The sequence below is a fragment of the Alosa pseudoharengus genome, unplaced genomic scaffold (assembly GCF_046254945.1).
Source record: "Alosa pseudoharengus isolate Yale_2024_CS ecotype anadromous, Long Island Sound unplaced genomic scaffold, YU_APseudo_1.1 YU_APseudo_1.1_scf_2, whole genome shotgun sequence".
Lineage (NCBI taxonomy): Eukaryota > Metazoa > Chordata > Actinopteri > Clupeiformes > Clupeidae > Alosa > Alosa pseudoharengus.
Genome location: NW_027468663.1, coordinates 28,623,067 through 28,638,810, shown reverse-complemented (window position 1 = coordinate 28,638,810; position 15,744 = coordinate 28,623,067). Strand labels below are relative to the sequence as shown.

At 45.4% G+C, this 15,744-nt stretch overlaps 1 protein-coding gene across 1 annotated transcript in view; it reads right to left on the bottom strand.

Annotated features, from left to right (window-relative positions):
* The window catches only part of clstn2a (calsyntenin 2a), a 132,201-nt gene that overhangs the window by 42,692 nt on the left and 73,765 nt on the right, over positions 1-15,744 (bottom strand). The window contains exons 5-7 of the mRNA XM_076293209.1: positions 13,561-13,746; positions 10,546-10,803; positions 7,691-7,812 (exon numbers count right to left, since the gene is read on the bottom strand). Of these exons, the coding sequence (XP_076149324.1) occupies positions 7,691-7,812; positions 10,546-10,803; positions 13,561-13,746 (566 nt within the window). The remainder of the gene's footprint in view (positions 1-7,690; positions 7,813-10,545; positions 10,804-13,560; positions 13,747-15,744) is intronic.

Sequence of the window (15,744 nt, the reverse complement as noted above, 5' to 3'; positions counted from 1 at the left end):
CTGCGAGTCTTTTTGTCGTTCGCAGCGGCGCGGGTCGATGATGGAGAGGAGGATGGTGATAAATGGCAAGAGGAGAGGAGAGGACGGTGTGGCGCTTGGGGAATGTGATTTGCTGGCCCGTTGTGACCCAAGCCCTCGCGCTCGCGCTCGCGCACGTGCGTGTGTACGTGTGTGAGAGTGTGTGCGCACGCGTTTGTGTGTGTGTGTGTGTGTGTGTGTGTGTGTGTGTGTGTGTGTGTGTGTGTGGGTGTGCTCCTCTCTGCTCGCAAGTGTGTGTGTGTGTTTGTGTGTTGGTGTAGGGTCATATGGAGAGAGGCAGCTCTCATGCTTGCAAGAGAAACAAAGAAAGATAAAGAGAGAGAATGAGATTAAATAAGAAAGTGTGTAAGACAGAGAGAGAGAGAGAGAGAGAGAGAGAGTATGAAAGTGTGTAAGACAGAGACAGTAAGATGGAGAGAGAGAGAGAGAGAGAGTATGAAAGTGTAAAAACAAAAAAATCTATCAACGACAGCATCAATGCAAACAAATCTTTGGCTATTGATTCCCCCACACCATTTGCCAAGGCATGCTGTGATTAATGAATCATCATTGTGCGCCTCGTCCAGGATGGATTTTCTTCCTGTGAGAAGCCTGCACTGTGCATGCATGATGCCTCATTTGTGTGGCAGCCAGATCAATGGCTGCCCCTCCCGGATGGGATGGCAATGAGAAGGTCCAGGTAAAGATGGGGATCTGCTGCAGGATGTGACCTCAGAGATTGGGCAGCTCTGAGCGAGAGGCCTGAGGGATTTTACTGAAGGGCGTGGCAGTAGTGTAAATGAATGGGTCTGATCCCATGGCCAGGTGTAAGGACAGGGAGGAATGAGTGTGTGAGCATGTGTGTGCTTTTGTGTGTGTGCGCTTTTGTGTCTGTTCGTGTCAATTACTTATGTGTATCTACACTTGTGTGTGAGATTGTTCTGTGTGTGTGTGTGTGTGTGTTGTTCTCTTCTCTATCTGTATTTGTTTGCTTGTGTGTGTGTCTGTGTTTTTGCTTCTATGTGAGTTTCTATGTGTATCTGTTTGTATCTGTGTGTGTGTGTGTGTGTGTGTGTGTGTGTGTGTGTGTGTGTGTGTGTGTGTGTGTGTGTGTGTGTGTGTGTGTGTGTGTGTGTGTGTGTCTTTCAATATGTGCTCAGGGTTGTCAAGGTTGCTGATAGCCTTTCTGTTTAGTGGGTGTGAATTGAATAATAGTCACTTAGATGGGAGTGATCCATCGCTAAGTCCATTAACAGGGCTGCAATAGTGCGAGCGTACCCTCGATCTGCTAAGACGTATCGATGCAGGAAATACGCCACAACTCTCTCTTTCCATCTCTCATTCCCCCTCTCTCTCTCTCTCCTTTCCCACATTCTATCAGTCCCCCTCTCTCTTTTTCTTTCCATTTTACTCAGTCAGTCTCCCTCTCTCCCTTTCACTCCTTCCATTTCTTCTTCTTCTCCCTCTCACCCTCCACTTCTTTCTCTCCCTCCATCTCCCTCCCTCCACCCCCCAAAGAGGCAGTAGTGGGGAAGATTGCAAAATCAATAGGGCTAAATGGAGTTGCAGCGGAAGCCATCGAGTGTCCTTTCAGAGTGCTGATGGGCCCAGGGAAGGTGGAGTGGGGCGGGGGACCAGAAAACACCCACTCAACACACACACGTGCACACACACACACACACACACACACACACCCACTCAACACACACACGTGCACACACACACACACACACACACACACACCCACTCAACACACACACGTGCACACACACACACACACACACACACACACACTGTCACATGCACACCTCTGAACCTCACGCTGCTGTATCAAAACAATGGCGTTTGAACCAATCAATGTCAGCCACTTAATGGCCAGCCATGAGCTGACTCGCCCGAAGCAGCCTGCTCCCACCGGGGCAGACGCCAATCACAGGCCCCCGCCTCTCTCCACCAGTGACTGGAGAGCAGCTCCACGCCTAGAGATACTGTGTGTGTGTGTGTGTGTGTGTGTGTGTGAGTGTGTACTGTGTGTGTGTGTGTGTGTGTGTGTGTGTGTGTGTGTGTGTGTGTGTGTGTGTGTGTGTGTGTGTGTGTGTGTGTGTGTACTGTATGTGTGTGTGTGTGTGTGTGTGTGTGTGTGTGAGGATGTGTGTCTGTGCGAGTGTCTATGTACTCGCTTGTACTGAGGAGTGTGTATTTGAGAAGTGTGCATGTGATTGACAGACAGACATGCGTTAGAGATGTTTTACATGTCTAGGTTGGTGCCTGTGGTCACTCATCAGATCGGCTAGCATGCTCCACCGCTAAATGTGGACGAATCCGAAGTAATGGATGGCTTTAAGTGGCTATGCACCACTGTACTGCAATTTCCCTCTGTCTCCGCCTTGGCATTAATGACTCATAAATGAAGGAATTAAAGCAGCCCCCCCCCCTCTCTCTAACTCTCTAATCTGAAGGCCTGCCATCAATCACTGCCTGTGAAACACCCAACCACCAAACAGCACAAAGCAGAAACACCCCATAAATCTCCCTCTCCCTCTAGTGCTTTCTTGCACCCTCTCCTTCCCTCACTCTCTCTATTACTCCCTCTTCTCCATCTACATCGTTCTCTTTCCTTCAGTCTCTCTATCAGCTTCTTTCCATCGCTGTTTCTCTCTCCCTCTCACTTTATATCAGTACATCTCCATTGTTTTCTGTCTTATCTCTCTTTCTCTCGCTCTTTCTCTCTCTCTCACACACACACACACACTCTCTCTCTCTCTCTCATACACACACACACACACACACACACACAAACACAAAAGGAAGTACAGTGCAGTGCAGATCAAGCAGACTCCATGCTGCCTAGTCTCGGCGTGCGGAAGGCGAGAGAACAAAGAGGAGACACAAGAAGCAAACGCTGCTGTCTGCACCACCACAGCACGGAGAGCCCTGTACAAAACTGTCTCCTCCGCTCCACTCCACTCCACTCCACTCCCGTGTTCCACTCCAGGTACAAATACATAAACACACAGAGAGAAGAAGAAAGAGAGACAGGGAAGGACGGGGAAGTACATCTGTGTTAACCTGCCGTCATATAAGAAAATAAACAACAAATGACAGAGGGAAATCAAGCAGTGCTTGAAGAAAAACGACTTCAAAGTACAAAAAACTAAAAATAAACAGAGAAAACGCACTGCTCTTTAAGATGTTCTGTGTTATCTTGATGTTGACAGTGGAACATATAAAAAAGGCTCCTTGCTTTGTGCTGAGGCAGGCTTCTCCTTCTCCTCGCTGTTCTCGGTTCTCTGTTCTTTTAGCAGGCGGTTCTGTCGGCCCATTGGCCTAAGTGCACTGCTTGTTTAACGTGGCAAGCGGACTTGTTACCTGCCTGTCCATCAGCGCCCTGTGAGGGGTGGACGCGTGGGATTTAAAAGCAAATGCTTCTCTGACCCGTGGCACACTAACTACACAGCCCACAGGCTCACGCGGGCTGGAGTCCACTCAAGGCCATGTGATGCTTGGGTTGCTTGTTTGTTTTAATAATCTCCAAGGACTGACACTTTCTCTGTCCATCTCACTCACTATTTCACTATTAGTCTTGTTTTACCAATCACTAGCTCATTCTCTCCCTCTTTCTCTCTCTCACTCTTTCTCACTCACTCGCTTTTCTAGATTTTTTCTTTCCCTACCTCTATCTTATTCTCTCTCTCTCTTTTTCTTGCACAAACATTTTCTCTCTCTTCCTTGTTTCTGTCAGCATTTGAAATATGTGTGCACAGCCAACCACAACTCTGAGGCAAAGTAATCATGGATGGAATGGAACCACATACACAGAGAGAGAGAGAGAGTGAGAGAGAGAGAGAAAGAGAGAGAGAAACACATATACACACACATAGAAATACTCTGATGTACACAATCAGCGGAAGCAGATGAAAAGCTATCACTGTCGAATCTCCACAAACAAACTCTCTCTCTCTCTCTCACACACACACACACACACACACACACACACACACACACACACACACACACACACACACACACACATAGATCATTATAAGACTGTACTGCTTCTTCTCTTCTGAGCATGGATCCAGTTACATCCTCTGTCTCATCCAGACAGCAAAGACCAATAGCATCAGTTTGTCTCCATGGACATTGTATCCCCACACTAATACCAAAGAAACCATAAAAATCACTGAAACAATTCCATCTCTCGGCCCATAAATGTTACCTTTCTGCATGAGTGGGCCAGGACAAGGGTTCCCCATCCATGGAACGGCACTGGCCTGAACTGACCACCCTGGTAATTTGTCCATTTGAGTAGATAAGTGCTCTGCTTAATGGATTAGAGATATTGATTGGTACAATGTTCAGAACCAGTGATTTAGTCGGGAAATGGGGACGGAGAGAGAGAGAGAGAGTGAGAGAGAGCATGAGACAGAGAGAGTGAGAGAGAGAGAGGTTTTTTTATTGGTTTTTTCCTTTACTTTAGGAGTCTTAAACAGCGAAGGATTAATCAATGGTTCTATTTGGTGCAGGCCTTGCTGGTGAATTCCAGCTTTTTCTCCCGTGCTGATAAGAGTCTATTCAGCAGCAGGACTATTCTACTGAGCCTTTTTATCAGCACCCGGCCAATCTCCCCGATTCTGTGTGTGTGTGTGTGGGGTCTGTGTGGGGTCTGTGTGTGTGTCTCTGTGTGTGCATGTGTTTGTTATATCTGTGGGTGAAAATGCATGTACCATGTATTATTATGATGGACAATTTTTGGTACATATTTTCAATATTGGCTATAATTTGGGTGGGTGTGTTTAACAGTGAGCTATTTGTGCTTCTATGTTTGTGTACCTGTACTATTATTTTTGTGAAAGGTCTGTGTGTGTATGCGTGTGGAGGACTGTGTGTGGATGATTATGCTAATGAATTACAGTGTGTGTGTGTGTGTGTGTGTGTGTGTGTGTGTGTGTGTGTGTGTGTCTATCTCTCTCTGTGTGTGTATGTGTGTGTGTGTGTGTGTGTGTGTGTGTGTGTGTGTGTGTGTGTCTATCTCTCTCTGTGTGTGTGTGTGTGTGTGTGTGTGTGTGTGTGTGTGTGTGTGTGTGTGTGTGTGTGTATGTGTCTCTGTGCCTCAGGAGTGGGCTGAGAGTGTAGGCTGGAGGAAACACTATTTTCAGTCCCGCAGAAAGAGAGAAGAGGTCACTACAGTGGAGAGTCCTCTCTGCTGATTACTAGGGCCGCACCATAGGCCCTCTCTCACACTCAGCACGGCACCAGAGAGAGAGAGAGAGAGAGAGAGAGAGAGAGAGAGAGAGAGAGAGAGAGAGAGAGAGAAGAGGCACCACATACAGTATGTCCACAAACATTTCCCACAGATCATTCCTTGATTCCTGCCTCCCGTCTGTGTATCAGAAGGTAGGAGGTATGATTATGATTATCGATTGCTGCGATGACTATTGCTTTGTGTCGTGATTTACAGTATCTATAAATCAACTGATCATCACGTCACCATCGGAAACCCCAACCACATCAACATACAGATCACACTCTTATAATCAGGCCGCTCAGAGACCAAGAAAAACAAGCTAATAAACGGATGGATAATAATATAGCAAACAGACTAAAGCTGCCTTGTGAGCTGTGAACACTGAGCTCTAGCAGGCACTTGTGTTAAATGTCGTTGCCACTTGTGTGGCTGGCGCGGGGATCTCTTGATCACTCGCCTGACTGCCTCTCCCAACAAGGCAGGGGAGGACTTAGGAAGAGTTGCAGCAAATGAAGACGTAAAACACTCATGAGAGAGCTCTATAAAATACATAGATGTCTTCATTACATCCCTAAATACACGTGAACACCTCATACATCACACAGGTTTCAAAACAGAGTGGCATAACTAAGCAAGTAAGCAAGTTTAGTATTTTGTGTGCATAGCACATTTTGGAGACAAGCATATAAATTGATTCACAGGGAACATTAAAAGTGCTCTCTACTTACCTCGCTCACATAACTTGTTGGCTATAAAGCCACATCTTAGCAGTGCTGGAGTAGTGTAGAGGCATCGACTGCTTTTTTGTCTGTGATTCTCAGTACAGACATGAGGCTGGAGCCACTCTGACCAGCTGTATGAGTAGTTAAAGCGGTACAGTTTCTACTATTTACTGACATACTTGTCACTAAGCAATGCGTTGATTTGGAATTATACTTGATGAGAAACCTCCAGCATGATACTAATACTATCAATGTCGGTTTATTGCGTCATTTCAAGTAACATTTCAAGTGTTTTGGCATTTAGGCAATCAAAGCAGCAAAAATCTGTACGAAGCAGGATGTCTCTTGCTTTAGCAGCAGTTAGTGCATCAAGTCACTTAGCAACCAGATAGACCTTTGACTAAACTAACTAAGACTTATTTTGGTCCGAGAGCACATTGCCATTACCACTCCATATTCATAGTGTGATCCCTGTGTGAGAGTTTCTCAACACAATTAATTATGCATGGTGGAATCACAAATATAACCACAGACCATGCTGCATCAGCGTATCACAACATCTAAGGCAGTGGTTCTTAACTAGTCTGGCCTTAGGACCCACAATTTCCCATGAAGTCGCGCCCCATATATTTTTTTAGCGATCAAGCCAACAGATATGGTAAGTTACATGGTAAGACATGCGAAGTGCATGTAGGCCTACTTGTTTGGAACATGCTGATGTTTGGCATTACATTTGTGAAGTCTTTAACTCCTGATGTCACCTTTCAAAGTGCTCGACAGGTTTGTCTTTGACAGGGGTGCTTTGTTATGTGGCATTTTCTCTCATGTGCCAGCAATTGTGAACATCGCACACTGGGGTTTCTGTCCCATTTCGTCTCAAATTTTAAATTAATCCATATCCTACTTCAAATATTCAGGGTCGTAACCTACTTTCTACCTGTCACATAAACCTTGTCTATGTCCATGGCAAAGACTGACATACAAATAAAGTCTATAAAAATAAAGGTCCAATATTAGATCTGGTAAGGTAACATTTGAAATGGGTGATTAAAAAAAAAACACAAAAAAAAAACACCAAAAGTCCCGACCCACCAGTTAAGAACTACTGATCTATGGAACAAGCCTGGTCAATGCCTGAAGACTCTGTGGTTCAGTCTGAACCAGCTGACCATGATGAGGCCATGAACAAGCTCGCTGTATATGACACAGAATATATAGGCAGGATGACCTCCTCCTTCCCACCCACTGGCCACACCCACAACAGAAACACTGGCATTTTGAAATACTCACCAGGGGCGTGTTTCCCAAAACCATAGTTGCTAACTAAGTAAGCAACTTTGTTGGTTGCAATGCAATTTCCCATTGCCAACCAACCAAGTGGCAACAGGTTAGCAACTATGGTTTTGGGAAACGCACCCCAGTGCTGCTATCATGGTTGTAACAATGGTGCAACAATTCAGTAATGTAAGTACACCAGAGGTCCACATGAGGGTCAGCAGGTGTGTGTGTGTGTGTGTGTGTGTGTGTGTGTGTGTGTGTGTGTGTGTGTGTGTGTGTGTGTGTGTGTGTGTGTGAGTGAGAGAGAGAGTGAGAGAGATAGAGGGAGGGGGGACCCAGCTGCTGTGTGTGAAGTTCAGCTGGTGAGTTTGTTTGTGTGTGTGTGTTTTTATGTGTGTGTATGTGTGTGATCTGTATTTCTTACCTGCTCCAGCTTCCAGTGGAACTCTGCAGGTCTGAAGGTGTCTATTTGGGTGAAGTCCCTCCTCAGCAGAAAGACCAGCCGGCAGTTGTGCACATACAGAGAGTAGTGGTGCCGGTTCATCTCTGATAGAATGCATGCAGAAACACACACACACACACACACACACACACACACACACACACACACACACACACACACACACGCACACACACACACAAACACACAGAGAGAGAGAGAGAGAGAGAGAGAGAGAGAGAGAGAGAGAGAGAGCAAAGAACACACATAGAAAGATAAAGACACAAACACACAAACCACAAGAGACATAGTTAGCAAAGCAATTAGCAATTTCTAACATTTAAAGCATAAATGTAAATACAAATGTAGGTCTGGCACATACATCCAACATGAAATATTGTAGGCTCAGTAAATGTCACTGTGTTTGCTTGATATCTATGCAGAATAAACAACTAGCCTCACCATCAACTCCACCCCCCTTCCTCAGCTCAGCCAGAGCTAGTGTCTGTCTGGGTTGTGTTCAGCAGCTAACCCTGTGTTCATTCTCTGTGAACAAATGGTTGTGTTCCCAACAAGATGGTGTTGACTTTGACAAAACAGCAGATGACAGAACACCAAACTGAGGGATTTATGGACACCTCCTGTTTATTAGACCCCGTTACTGGCGGCCCGTGCGAGTTCTTTCCCTCCAGCAGTCATTACAATGACAGACAGAGATGATCAGACCCAACTAGTGTGCACCAACATCTGCCTGACTCCTCCATTTCCCATTTTTCTTTGCATAAACAACACAGCAGGGTCCAGGATATCCTCAAGGTGACACGCTTGGCACTCGCTTCCAGTCAGAGTCAAAACCTGGCCTTGACTGAGCAATTCACAAACCAAGCGTCATTACATCAGGGAGCGTCTCAAAAAGCAATTAAAAGCCCATGCCGCCAATCAAACAGGCAGCATCTGCGGTCTGCAAAACCGCACAATAAATCAATATCATGCAAGGAGCTTTAAAGAGAGGGGGTGGGGATCCAAACGGTTAGACTGAGCGTTAACGAGACTTGTGATGAGTTTAAGTTCTTTGTATTCTGATTGGATTCTGATTTGGATAGCCTGTGCATGTGTAATGTGGTCCCTGCAGTCTTTAGTAAAAGTCAGAACAGATACTTCGAGGTTGTTCCATTTCATGACAAGACTGTTCATCGTTACTCGTGAGTACCAGTGTGCCTTGAAGTCTTCTTCGACGTCGCCAGCACCACGTATCGTGGCGGCATCAACGCTGTCATTATGGGCTGCTGGGCTTGTTAGTGGCCTCACCTCGGCTGAGTGGTATTGACGTCTGCCACTTTGAATTACATGTGGATTCTCAGGCGCTCAGGGGCAGCTTGGGCTTTGCTTTGCTCTGCGCTCCTCCATAAAGTGCCCCTTAGTGGCTTTAAGCTGGTGTGGCTGCGCCGTAAAAGAGAGAGAGAGAGAGAGAGATAGATAGCGAGAGAGAAAAAGAGAGAAAGAGACAGAGAGAGAAAAAGAGAGAAAGAGACAGAGAGAGAGAGATAGCGAGAGAGAAAAAGAGAGAGACAGAGAGAGAGAGAGAGATAGCGAGAGAGAAAAAGAGAGAGACAGAGAGAGAGAGAGCTGCGTAGCAGGTGATTGATAAAAGACTATGCAACGTGAATGCTTTTGCAAAGAGAGTGAGTGGGTGCGAGTGAAAGTGTGTGTGTGTGTGCATGTGTGTGTGTGTGTGTGTGGGCTTAAGCGTGTGGGCAGCAGTGTGGGCAACACCTGAGCCCAAAGTGTACAAGATTCTATCATGTGGGTCCGGGGGTTGTGTGTGTGTGTGTGTGTGTGTGGGGCCGGTCTCCCCACCTGAGTTGTCAGGACACAACCACATCTCAGCTGAGCTGTCTGTTCTCGTCGGCTCAATCTTTCCACACACACACACACACCCACCCACCTTCCTCCTCACACCCCCCCCCCCCTTTTTCTTCATTGTATAAATTGATTAACTCTCTCCCTTGCTCAGCGTGATGGCACCGATCAATGCACTCAGCAACATCAGCACCCGTGGCAGCATCCCCAGCATGCCGGCCAGCCTGCTTGCCTGTCCACTCGCCAGCCTGGCGTGGCGTCCACTCTCTCAGCCCACCCCCTCAAAAGGCCCTTTTGAGGCCACGGCCAAAAACCACAGGGGCTCTGGCCAATCAGCCGAACCCCTCCATCGTCGCAGACCCTCAGCGGGGACCGGAGGAGCAGAAGCCAGCGGCGCCACTCTCCTCACTCAACCCTGCAGGGTAATTTGATTAGGCACCCATGGGAGGCCTCTCAGCTATTCACTAATGGACAAAATGAAATATGTGCAGTATCTCCATGGCTCCATTGAGTATTTATCTTCCTCTAAGATTTCAGTACTTTGCTGACGACAATTTTTATGGATCCTAAAGTACTGTAAAACCTTTATTAATAGCCTGGGCCTGATTGAGGTTTCAAGGTAGTACATTGATATGCAACAGTTAGTTCCAGTCATGCAATGTGATTTTTCTTAAAATACACCTTTATCGCCTCGCAAGACCATACCTGTAGTATTTCAAAAGTACAGTATACTGCCATTCCTACAGTGTATATATCAAGCAGCTCTGGCTCATGACTGTCTTGTCAAAGATCAGACACATGATGTTATTTGTGACACACCGCTTATCAACTTCACCCTCTATCACGTCGTTTAACATATGCTTTGCTCAAAACCCCACAGGACAAAGCTACTAAACGCTGGATGGATGTATCCCAGACTATCATCCAATCTTTTCCACTCCCACCTTGGACAATGCCCCACGCCGGACGCTTCTCCTCACCTGTCTTGTCGGAGTTGCACAGCAGCGTCTCTTTCTCGGCGCGCAGGCCCGGGCTCGGCCCATGCTTCATCCACGTGGCGATGGTGAACTGGTCAGTCAGGTTGTGGGGCACCAGCCGGTCCGGCACGTTGGCTGCCTGCCGCCCGTCAAAGCGGAAGATGAGGTCACTGTCTCGCCCACTGTCCGTCAGCAGGGAGGCCGTCCAATTGGTGGACGCACTAGGGGCCGGCAGTAGATCAGTGCTGCCTGAAGCTGCGCCTTGACAAAAATAAATAAATAAATAAATAAATAAATAAATACATACATAAATAAAAACCATTACGAGGACCCATTCAAGTGCTTTAGGCTTCACAAACCCCTCTGATGTTTTAATTAATATAAACCTTCAACATATTCAGAAAATAACATCCTAATTATGATGGATTGCATCAACCAAGCATACATAACAACATCCCATTTAGAGGAAATAAAAATGTATATATTTTTTTATAAATAATATAAAAAATAAATCAGGTGCATATGAGTCTGGTTTTAGGCCGCTAGTCCATCCAAGTGATTTATTCTACAGTGAAGTCACGTAGGGTGCTAGCCTTCCAGCAGAGCTGAAATGTTAATACCAGAGCCTTCCCACTGGATGCAGCCACCGCCTGCATTACATGTGATTACTTTCTGCAAGGCTACAGAGGCTCTATTGGAGACGGCCTACATACTGGGAGAGGCCTGACATATTCATCTCACACAGATCACAGCAGCCTGGTGACTCTGTCACTTTCTTACTCGCCACAGTCCACTCTGTCTGTGGCCCACACCCTTCTCTTTTGATCCTTATTTTTGGAAGGTGGTGGGGAAAAAGTTCTCACACTCTCTTCCTCTCGCCCTCTTACATTCACTTTCTCTCTCTGTCCACTTCCTATTCCTTCGTTTTCGGAGTTCTCTCTCTTCTTTCATCTGTATGTCAGGACAGGGAAAGAGCAGCTCTTACATTTCTCTATGTCTGTCTATTTCTCCCACCTCCATGCATCTATGTTTCTGCAGACACTCTTTCCACCCTCTCTCTCTCTCTCTTTCTCTCTATCTCTCTCTCTCTCTCTCTCTCTCTCTCTCTCTCTGTCTCTCCGTCCCTTCCATCTGATGCGGCCACGTGTCTATGTTCACTCTATCTTCCAGAAGGCTGAGGTGATATTGAATTGGCCGGGTCGAGACATGCCGTTATGTGACAGCAGCAGAGGGACACGGTGAGAGATGGGCCTTCACAGACGCCTCGCCGGCATCGCTCACACCCCCGCCAACGAAAGACTGATAGCCCTACAGCTTTTACCGTATGCAATATTTACTCACTTTCGATCGATATTGGCCAATAAATATATACCGAGACGTCAACTAAGCATCTGAGCTCCTTTCTCGCCATGAGAGGGGGGCTATTTTCTTGAACTGCTGAAACAACAGGTCAATGAGATTCCATCCAATAAACCCAGCTTTAAGCAATTTTTCGCAGCAGCGCATCTGGCCTTTGCAATGACCCACATCTTCTTTTCACATCGATCAGCTGCTGCATGCTGTAAGAGCCAAAGACAGATGAAAATGCACAGGTAAAAAAAAAGAATAAAAAAATCCTCTTTTCACTCTTTTTTTGCTCGGTGTTCAACACTGCCAAAGGGATTTACAGCGTTTGCTCCGGTTTGTGAATATTCATTGCAGGAAGCTTCTGACCTAATTCAATTATCCTGTAAATAGTTCTGAAATGAGAGGTGGAAGCCCTTTTTGGCAAAGCTCTATGCTCTCCATGAGTTTTTGTGTACTTGTGTACTGCCACAAATTGATGTTGCTTAACTAAAAACAAAAAAAACAATTATAATTTGTTTTATCGCATATTAGATAACTATTATGGGGCTTGGCAAAACCTCTGGCTTACCAAGCCTGCATACTAAGGAAGGTGCAAAGAGACCTTTTGCATATAGATGAGAGTATGGAGAAGGCTTAGCGGCCCATAACTCAAGCACTTAAGGACTCGGCCTGTGCAAGACCAATAAACTGTTATTGCTGCATATTGCATATTTAGAGGCAACTGTCTCTGACATCTCAGTTACCCGCCAGGGGGAGAATATAAACGTGGTGGGGAAGGGGGGGGGGGGGGGGGACAATGAGGGAGGCGAGAAAATCAACAGATTTAACGGCAGGCGGGCGGGCGGGCGAGCGGACCTATCACTCAACATTCAGTTCATTCTGGGTTCATTTACTTCACATAACAATGATTTATAATCCAGATATAAAAAAGAAAACGTACTGACTTAATCGTATCTCAATTTCAAGCACCCTATCACTGCAATGGCTTAAACTGCAGAGGTCATGGATTGCTTCATAGCTGCAAATAACTTTTTTATTTTATATATTTCATTTTTTCTGGCTAAATGCAGTCCAAACCTCTTTTGTCTTGATAACATCAGTGTCGAGGAGTTATATAAAGACGGCTTAATTACTTCATTTGAATAATGTATGACACTCTGTTTCTTCATCATTACATAAAGGCAGAGAAGAGACTAAGGACAGTTCCACCCAACCACACAGGGACCAATCATTCTTTGAAGATGAGACATGCAACAATGACAACTTCAGACTAGTCACACCATCATGTCAAAACTGGTGCCATGGGTAAAAATAACACTAATCATTTGTAAAATCTGCAGTAAACACACAACAACAGCTTACTCCTGAAAATCACTGCATGATCCATTATGGTGTTCTAGTTGACCGATCGCTTAACGCTCAGTGCATTCACATTAGTACACATACAAAATGACAGCTCACAAGACACAGTCTCATTTGAAATACAAACACTCACTAAATTGGGTAATTTCTTTCACTGCTCGCCCACTGTCTCGTAAAAATCCAGTCAAACAAAGCATAGCCGTCTCCTATTGTTGATGTTTCTTAAAAGATGTCTTATTTTTGCGTAATGAGGCAATTTGGAGGGCCCACACCTGCAGTCATGTTCCTTTTGTCAGCCCTGGCACTCACCACAGAGCCTCTGCAGGGACTTCTCCGAGTAGGTCTCGCGATCGCAGCCCTTCCCAATGTGACTGGTCTGCAGTTCAACCATGGCCCTCACCGACGAAAGTGGCCCGTCGCAGGTCTCCAGGTGCATCTTGGGAAACAGCTGCTTGCTCCCCGTGCCTGGCTCGTAGTCCGCTCTCTTATTCCAACCTGAGGGGGTGGAGAGGCAAAAGGGGTGTCAAGCAACTACTTGACACTATTCGAGCAATTGACTGCCAGTTGTGGCACAGCTTTCATATTGATGGTATTTGGCCATGCAAAGGACATGATAAACACAGCTTTCCCAATACTTCCCACTAGTCATCCAGAATATGCATTAAACTGTCAGAAAGCTTTAAAGCAAGACACTTCCAAAAATAGGTTAGCATGCTACCAAGCTTTAATCAGTGCCAGCTGGGCTGCTGATTTTTTTTCACATGCCTACTCCTTACTGCTGTTTTATCAGATCATACACATTCATGTGCTCACCTCATTCATTTGATCAGGTGTAATTAATACAATTACTTTGCAGATATGGCTGTTCGTGGTTTTTGCACGCCTTCTAGGTAGTTTGCTCACTAGTTTTAGTTTAGACCAAAACTCGATACTGTTGCTAGGTGCAAAACCGCTACGAGGCAGACTCAGGCCGAGATGTGGTTTCTTAGCCCAGTCCCTGTCTGGAGGGAGCTTCAGGGCCTGTAATCTTGGGGCAGCAACCATCACTACAGCACCTGCTGGGTGCCGAAATGAGTTGTGGGAGTAAATGAAAGGGGCACAGTGGGACATAAAGAGTACTGAGGCCCATAATACACTCGTGTGCTCCTAACATCAGAGCTGCTCATATCTCACAGCACTGCTGATGGTAAACCCACTGAGGCTGGAGATGCTAAATTGTTTCCATGATGATTATCTCCAACATGAAATTATTTATTTTTTGCTTTGTTTGGCATCAGTGTATAGCTTGTGTAGCATGTTTATGCCACATTAGTAACAATGACTCCAGACTATTTTTAACCCTCCTGTGGTGTTCGCGGTAAAATGTGACCGATTGTCAATTATTTGACTTTGTTATGACTAACATGAGGCTCCATGACTTTGTTAACACAGGGTATCTGAAAACACAAAACAAATTTGGATCATATTTATAACAATTTGAGTGTTTTAATTAACTTTAGAACCAAAACCCAAGTGTATTCCCGATCAAAAATGACCGGCCATTAGAAATGAATGGGTGAGAAAATGGTCAGTGTATAAAATTGAGTCCAGACACATAAGGTACTTATTGATCAGATGGGCTGTATGTGTGCTTCTGTACATTAAAACACACACAAACACACCCTCACTCCCCCTCTTTGCTTCCATGCCAGCCCCCACTGGAACCTTTCCCCAATAGAATCTTCCCGTTTCTGACTTGCATGAGCTCAGGTCAATGAGGCCTGCCGGCCATAAATAGCAAAACTGGTTACCGGTATATCCAATAGAACACAAGTTGATACAAAGGTCTATCACAACATTAGATGATAATATATGTGTTACTATGTATTTATAACAAGTTATAATGCAGTGGTCATTTTTGACCAGGAACACAAAACTAGTAAACATGAAACAAACACAACAGGAGGGTTAAGCAATAACACACAGTTATAAAAGATACAAGGAATCTTTGACTCAGGAACATTTGTCAGTTAGCATCTGGGTGAATCTTGTGGATTTTAAGTTGTAGATCATGAAAATCACTTGGACATTTTCAAGAAAATACATATTTTAATGGATTTTTCTTTGGATTTTAAAGGACAGTTCTGGTCTAAGAACAACATGGCAAAATAAGTAGTTGTCACGACTGTCTTAATGATAAAATGATCGACGTTTACCATAGCATCTCTGATATCTTTATGTTTGGCTTAAGATACAGATACCAAGTCAGATGTTGCCTGCATGTTGTGCAAAGCATGTGAATGCACTGTAGGATTTGGGGACATGAGCCACAGTGCAGACATTTAGTATTCAGCTACAGCGCAACTCCGACAGAGAAGCAGCCCTGCAGGAGCCACACTGCAGACCATGAGCATCTCATCTCTCTCGCTCGTCTGCTTGATAATTCAACAGCCCTGTAGTTTGTATTCACCCCGAGCAGAGAAGGAGCTTTTCCCCCTGTCTTGTCTGTCTTGA